This window comes from Homalodisca vitripennis, chromosome 2 (assembly GCF_021130785.1).
Source record: "Homalodisca vitripennis isolate AUS2020 chromosome 2, UT_GWSS_2.1, whole genome shotgun sequence".
In the NCBI taxonomy this organism is placed as follows: Eukaryota; Metazoa; Arthropoda; class Insecta; order Hemiptera; family Cicadellidae; genus Homalodisca; species Homalodisca vitripennis.
In genome coordinates, this window is record NC_060208.1 from 120,118,703 (window position 1) to 120,127,085 (window position 8,383).

At 32.7% G+C, this 8,383-nt stretch overlaps 1 protein-coding gene across 1 annotated transcript; it reads right to left on the minus strand.

Moving 5' to 3' along the window:
- Window positions 1–3,291: 3,291 nt before the first annotated feature.
- On the minus strand, window positions 3,292–8,031 carry LOC124354657 (glucose dehydrogenase [FAD, quinone]-like). The gene is made up of 2 exons (XM_046805283.1): window positions 7,946–8,031; window positions 3,292–5,924 (listed from the first exon to the last, which is right to left on the minus strand). Exons 1-2 carry the CDS (start codon window positions 7,993–7,995, stop codon window positions 4,094–4,096), a joined length of 1,881 nt encoding a protein of 626 aa, XP_046661239.1. The 5' UTR covers window positions 7,996–8,031; the 3' UTR covers window positions 3,292–4,093.
- Between the last annotated feature and the right edge of the window lie 352 nt (window positions 8,032–8,383).

Consider the following 8,383-nt stretch of genomic DNA (forward strand, 5'->3'; position numbering starts at 1 on the left):
CGGTACTTCATTGTATTAGTTTTTTTTTTTTTTTTTTTTTTATTATAAAAGGAGAGGCCGATCTCCTTTTAAGCCTTATTCTGTCCGTCCTCATGGGCCACAGGCCTGTGCGAGGATCTTATCAAACAGAATAAAGGGGAGAGTCGATACAGTACGAGGTTGATTGTACTGATAAAAAGTGCAACGGTCACAGACAAGATTTGAACCCGCGCTATCTCTAACTCAGACCCAAGTCCAACGACTTAGACCGCTCGGCCATCGGCACTCCCAAATGCCGAGCGCCAGTTTATTAGTACGTATCACGTTATATCGTCTACTTGCGTCTGTTCGAAAGAGTAGTAAAACGTTAATAGCAGTATATAACTGGTTATCCCACGCACTATAGCTTGTAATATCATAAAAACAAGATGAAGATATAAACATCTTTATAACGTTAAGTTAACCCTCACTTTATCATCTTCTCCTGATAGGCAATACGTTTTAAAAACTTTACGATTGAATCTCACTGAATAAACAAGTGCAATGAGTTGATATTAGTAAGAAAAATGTTATTTTTCAGATTAACTACGGCTTCAGGAAAACTAATCTCTCACACCAGATTGAGCAGAGGATACACTCTTGTTTTACCTAAATGTCATAAAGCCAAAATCAATAAAATTTAATTGAAAACAATGTTTAACTTCAACATTTCTGTTGAAAGCATCTACCAGTTACTATTACATAATTAAGGAGGTAAAACGGTACATATTTTCTCAATTAAATAAAATATAATTACATTTCGTAAAAGGATTAAGAAATTTGATATGTATTTACACTGCATATTTTGTTATCTTCGTTTGTAAAAATACCCTACAGACGACGTAACAAGAAGTTAACTTGAGTTTCCATTTAAACTATTTTATCTAACATTGAACTAGTATCGAAGTATGTTACACAATTTTAAACTAAATTTATGTTTGCGTTTTTGGACCAATGATTTCATTTTCAATAATATCAGTGTGGTAAATTAACCACAGTTGATCGTAAGAGAACAAACAATTGAACCTTTTCAGGGACGAATAATTTCAAAATCAGTTCATAATATGTTTCTTATGGAAATATAATTAAAAGCATTAAAATAATAATAATGTATTTTATTTTTTATTATATAGTGTAAAAATAAAATAAGCACCAGTCGGGAATAAAAACACAGTTGTAATTCCAAGTTTTGTTGTATTTATGGTCCAGATTCGTCATTTGGTAAATTTTGGGTAAAGTAATATTCGATAGTTTTTTATGTTATATACAAAAATATTTTCATTCATACTAGTACAAATATGTCAAAAACCACATAATACATGACATTGTCTAAATCGACCTATATCTCAATCAATCTAAAGCTCAAATGGCTACGTTAAAACTGTGACCACATTTGGGGTTTGACCTTACGGACATTGATTATAAATTAAATGTAACTCTTTTTACAATTATTTCTTATGTAAAATATTACATAAGACAAAATTAAATATGAAGCATTAGGAAAAACTTTCCGAACTTCCCGACTTATACTCGCATAAACATTGTATCAACACAAGATCAACTTTGTAGAATCACACACTTCAGGCGCAATGTAGTGACTTACAAAATCAGCTACTATAGCTGACTGAAAAAATAGTTATAATAAAAAACAATGCTGCCAACCTGTAACATGTTATTGGACCCATCAGGATGTTAATTTTAGATTTGTCTACATCTAAATATATTATTTTAGGTAAATTTTAAATTTAATGTACTCAAATAACCAATATTCCCCGAAGATGTTAAAGAAACTTTTCATTAGAAGACCCTGAAGACCTCATGGTTCAAGGTTGTGATTGAAAAGATTAGATTTTAATAATGTCTTGCACCGAATGATTATTGTCAATCTGTGGATCTCAAACTGTATGAGCAGGCTGCAGCATACTCTGGGCACTGTTATTAGAGCTATAAACGTGTATTATGTCCAGAACAGTAATGAATATAATGAATATCTTATGTTATAATGGGAATTACAATTATGGTTCTTTATTTGTTTCTACTCCGAGAGTTAACAAGCATTAAAAATGTAGAACACGATATGGAAGGAATTCCTGGTACTTTATCGAGCACACTTGATATAACGTATTTGTTGATGTAGCAAAACCATTTATACTCCTCATTAGAGATAGTGAGTACACTACAATAATTGTTGATCCAGTGTTTGCATCGTTATTACAATTGTCGAGATGTTCATTTCAGTATGCAGTGGAATGACATTGATTTACAAATTGATTACGAACATAAGGTTTGTAATTTAGTGGTTACTTTAATTGCTTTTATAGCAGCAAAATTTAAAACCTTTTCATGCAAGGGTATTTTAATACGGTCTTTTTTTAGACCAGTGCCCATATATTCAGTTAGTTCAAATGAAAACCAAGAAACTTGCTATTGGTCATAAAATTTTAGGTTTCATAAATATCTTTGCTAGCAATATGCAAAATACGAAAAATATTTGTATAAATAGAATAGGCTAGAAATCATAGAAAATACGTGTATGAAATTGACTAGCTGTAAACCAACAGGACCCCAGACATGTAACTGTATAAACCCACACAGCCTCAGCAAATAATTTCTTGCATGCCACATTTTAAGTGACAAGATTAACGTTTTTAAACTTTATTTAGTAATAGATCTTATTTCGATATCAAAATTTACCTAAAGCACTCAATATTATTCAATATATTTATACAAGACATAAATATAATTTGTCTGAATATGATTACTATAACCCTAATAAATTAGCATTTATGGGCCATATGTTAGCATATTTATGTATTATACTGAGCCTAATACTTATATTATTATCCCTAATCGATTCGAAATCAGCAATAATATGATATGCCTAACAGCACAGAGCATAAAATGTCGAACATTATACGAAGTCGTACACTTTTATTCATAGTAAGAAATATTGCGTTTATGAAGGTACGTCTATTACTTACTATTTTTAAACACAACTGGAAAAGTTCAGAAAGTTATAATTTAATAATTATATTGCTATGGATAATCACTACAAAATTCTCGAAGGTTGAGATATAATTTCTTATAACTGTAATGCTACTAAAGGTTCAGAAACTACTACTACTACTACTAAAGAGTTGTTGGGAGATAAGTAAAAATTTGCTAATATTATGCGTATGTAACTGTTTCTTTTATAAAAGTTTAGTAAAGGCTATTTGACTAATGTATAGTATTTATTTGTCTTTGTTGGTTAAATATATAATTTCATATAGATTCAGTTTGTACCGTAAACTCTGTTTATTATTCCAGAATGTTCTCTGATATTACAAACGTGCTTGCTGCACATAACATTAAAATAAACACATATAATTTAAAATAAACTCTTGTAAAAAGCAATTGTTCATAAAATTATTTACTTTTTATCATGGCCAAGATGCCAGGAGCATTCCGTCCTCTGTTGGGAAAATAACATGTTTTGAGTTTGCCGTTAACATTGTGTATATTGGCGATTCGAAATAAATATATCAAGCCTACGTTAAAATTTTAAATTTCCAAATACACGTATTAAAATAAAAATATTAATTTTAAAATTGATTTTAAAACAAGTAAACTATTGGGTTCTAATGTATATTTGTTATTGACTTTTATAGACAACACATTAATCATGAATAGTTCTGGAACCCTTCTGGAAAGACATGGGTTGAGCCCTTCAAGTATAAAAACCGTTTGATTATGAAGTTTTACTTTTGGATGTAATTATATTACATTAACTAGTAATTAAATTACAGTACATGTATTGCTATACATTAACTAGTAATTAGGCCAATGAACAATATGTGCTACACTTAGCGTTAGGTGATTACTTGTATTATAGTTTAATAAAGTAAAATATAAACATGTAATAAAGTAAAATAATTTAACATCCTATATAATTTTCTGACCAAAGTGTACTTAAACATTGTAGCTATTCCTGATAGAGTGAAATATTTTTACAAATAAATATAATATTAGAGTTATTAAGTGCATACGTTTATTTAAAAGCCCATTTTCATAGCCTTCTCTTAAGAAATTTTAATCATGCCCAATATTGCTTAATGATGTCAGACGCTTTTTCCGCTATAGCGATGACTGGGGCGTTGATACTACCACTGGTGATGGTAGGCATGATAGAGGCATCAACCACTCTCAGCCCCGTGATGTCATGAACGCGGAGGAAAGGATCTACAACAGATCCGTCGTTCTTGGTAGGTCCCATATGACAGGTGCCAGCCTGATGAAAAGCTGGAGTGGACAGCTGGGGAATGATACACCGCCAGTAGAGCTCTGATCGGAATGGGAAATTATTGCAAGCTGGAAGATCAATCTTCTCCAGTTTGGCACCGAATCTTCTCATGTCTCTCGTTTGCGTTAGCATATCCATGAACTTGATGGACTCAAGCAAGTCTGTAACGTCAGAGTCTTCAGTGAGATATCCAGGATAAATTTTAGGATACTCCATGGGATCAGCGCTTCGCAGAAGAACCCTTCCTCGGCTTTTTGGTCTCAGTAAAAAGGGTACTATGAGCATAGTGTACTTTCTGTAGTTGATGTCCAAAATGGCTCTCGTGACATCGTCGTTGAACTTCAGCAAGGTGAAGCTTGTCCTAATACTATCAGTTGAGTTCTTAGCAAAATACAAGAAGTAAAATTGTATGTTCGGGTAGGCTGCTTGAATAGTTTTAATATACCCAATCACGGTAAGTACCCCGATTCCAGCTAAGTTTCCTCTACCGTGAATCAAAAACTGGAAAGTCTCATCAACTGGATCACGAGGTGGAACTTCTATGTCAAAGCTCACTACATACCCTCTCATGAGTAATTGGTCTTGGAAGTTATAACCGACATTCAAATCGGCGATTACATTGATACCTAAATCCTCCAGGTGCTTCCGAGGTCCGACACCGGAAAGCATAAGGAGTTTTGGGGAGTTAACAGCGCCCGCCGATAAGATAACTTCCTTTGTTGCTTTAGCTATGAAATACCTTCCTCTTTTTGTAAATATTACACCACGAGCAGTTTTATTCTCGTCTATTAAAACTTTAATCACTATTGAGTTCTTGGAAATTTTTAAGTTTGATCTTGATTGGAAATTGTGTATAAAAGCCTTTGCAGCACTGCAACGTCTTGAGTTGTTAAGTGTTCCCTGAAGTGTGAAAAAGCCACGATAATTATCAGCGTTGACATCAGTAAAGGACTGAAGGCCTATTTCACTAAAACTTCTTGATAACAAGTGTTTGTAGAATTCTATGTCGTTTCTATACGATTCAATTTTTAAATAGCCTCCTCTCCCATGAAACACCCTTGCGTCTTCGTTAGTTAAAACTTCCACGGACCTAAGGTCCTCAGATTTTTTAAAGTAGTGTAACATATTCCTATAGTTCCAACCATAGTTTCCCAAATTATCCCAGTGGTTATAGTCTCTTGGATTACCTCTGATATATAACATACCACCTATCGAACTCGACCCTCCAATAGTCTTGCCTGCAGCCAAAGTACAACTTTTGTTGACCATTCCTAGACAGTTGGTAGGTTGAGGTTCTGTAGGAAAATGCCAGTCGAGGTTAGTGTTGAGAGCGGCTCCGTTGAACCCTGGAATCTCACTTGTGATGTCAGGATCTCCCCCGGCCTCCAGCAACAATACTCTCCAGTCGGGGTTCTCCGAGAGTCTATTGGCCACCACACACCCGGCAGATCCTGCTCCTACCACGATAAAGTCAAACTCTTCTTCATCAATGACGTCATAGTCGCTGTAGGTAACGGCATGTACCAGGCTACACGACGCGGCATCAATAGCTTCCTCCAGCTCTTTGATATAGACAGCCCCGGAGTCTGTCTGAGTTGTGATGCAGTCATCTCCTCTAGTTACTCTGAAACAGACGTCATTCCAGTACAACCAACAAGTATATTTTTGTAAATTAATTAATTAGTGATTAATATTAGAGAATCAGTATTATTATGAAGAAACCCTAAGTTCATATTCTGTTACTGTTTATAAACCTTCGCATTATCGGGGATGTTTCTTTTACATTTTTATTATTTCTTACTTTTGCTTCAGATGCCACTAATATTACTCGTGAACCATGTCTATGCAGATTATTGCTTAAAAATAAATAAAATAAAAAATATATTAAAGGATTTATTGGCTAGCAATGATAGAAGATTGAGATTATTAATTTTGAAGTCTCTGTAAGTAATTTAAATTCGTTTTCCTTTAGTTTTCTACACAGAAGAATGTATCATAACAGAGTCTACGTTACATTCTTGGTACTTTGTTTTAAATATTAATTTCGATATATATTTGTCCTAAAATAAAATATAGAATTTAAATGTCAATAAATCTAATAAAGATGAATAACATAGTTGTTGTTAAAACAGCTTTTTAGACTTCCTTATTGTATATCATCATTATGAAGCTAGTAATTCGGTTGAGTTCTTACAAAAGTACTAGAAGTAAAATTGTATGTTCGGGTAAACTGCTTGTTCTAAAATTGGTTTCCTCGTGAAACGCTTTATTTAGGAGATGAATACTCCACCAAACTTTGGCATACAAACATTTAAACCTGTAGTATCAAAAGTATTCCTCAAGTTATCTTACTCTATCAGAAATCGTATAAAATGAACCCCAGGCTTCCAGTAGGGTGTTCACCAAATTCGGAGATAAGCTGGTGATTGGTGAAATAAGTTGTAAGGTGTAAACGAATATGAGCTTTGACATGTAGTTACAAAGTGCACAGTACATCTTAATTTTTCAGGACTTAATGAATATTTAAGCTTTGAGGACGCTATGTGATTTTACCATCGGAGAGGTATAAAGAAAGTGGCTGGATATGTTTGCAAAAACTTAAATCTTCTAAACGATTCTAAAGTAAGGCAGGCCTCTAGTATACCAAGTGGAATTGGAAGAAAAGACTGTACTGGTCAGCCATTCCGAATTTTCTACAGCAGTGTCAGGAAAATTTAGCAGCTTTCAAAATGTTTTAGTTGGTTAGGCTGCGTATCCTACTAGTGTGCCTAATTATAGGTTTTCAACTTACTATGACTTTGTATACTAAGTAACTCACTACTGAAAGGAGATAGAAAAACAAGGGATTATGAGTATCTGAAGATTGCTTAACCAAAGGTAGTAAATTGTGTCACCGAATTATGTTTATAAATGGGTTTAATTCACCCAGGAGATAATCTGGACATACTAGAAGTTTTCGTAAGGGGAGGGAAATACATTTACTCGGAGTTAAATGAACAAGGGGTTCTTTTAAAGAGAGAGACTGTTATGCGAATAAGTGCCTCAAAATGGTTTGTTCTTCAAAGGGTTCCTTTTCTTTACTTCTTAAACTTATCTATAATATCATTAGAAATGTTACACGATATAGCTACTTTTTAATTACCATTTAATGAGCATAATTCCTGTTTTATCTTTATAAGCTGGAATTAAAATGTTTTAATTTAATCTCCTCAAATTTTTCATTCCTTCCAAACAATGGGTTACCTTATAGCGGTATTACCCTATCAAGCCAGCGGGCATTCCATGTTCACTTTTAAAATTGTTGTAATTTCATTCATATTTAATTTTATAATTTTTACGGACTAAACAGTAAAAATTTTTTAAAATTTTTATTAGTAAAGTTCCACGCAGTACTTACTATTTTAATAATACTAGTTACTGTTATTACTTATAATTAATTAGAATATAAATTAAAATATGCATGGGAATATACGTTAGAAAAAATATAAAATGTCTTGCTTACTAACATAAACCATTTAATTAAGTTGAACTAATTTTTAGATACGTAATTTCTTAGTAGATAACTTAAGAACTACAATGTTAAGAAAAGAGCATTATATTATGTTTGCATAACAATGGGATATAAAGTTTTTTACATTTACGCACCTATAATAGAGTAATACACAAAGAAGAGAAAATGTTACAAGTTCCACCATTACAGTGTTATGATCAACCTAAATGCCGATAATAACACGAATAATGAAATACTCATTTTGACAACTCGTGCACCGTAACATAACAGTAACATCAGTTAACGCTACAACTAGAAGTCAAGGTTAACAACCAACTTGTTTTCATTGTCTTGCTCTAAATATTGTTCTCTCTGTACCGTCAATTCTCATTCTTAAAAATAAAGTTAACAAATTCGTATGATGTACAATAATATCATCTCTAATTTATGTGCAAAGGATTACCCAGGAACAAATCCTTTACAGTAGAACAATTTTAAAATTACAAAACTTCATTTTCTTTATTTAAGTATAAATATAGATGGTAATTTTCTTTTTATTGTTGTAGTGATAGCCACTTCAACGTGTTAGCAAT

Bases quoted from the DNA above. Each gene is read 5' to 3' on its own strand.
- LOC124354657 (XM_046805283.1), bottom strand. From the start codon at position 7,995: ATGGTGGAACTTGTAACATTTTCTCTTCTTTGTGTATTACTCTATTAT. The intron at 5,925-7,945 runs GTGCGTAAATGT...CGTCTGTTTCAG, and splicing joins TGTGTATTACTCTATTATAG to AGTAACTAGAGGAGATGACT.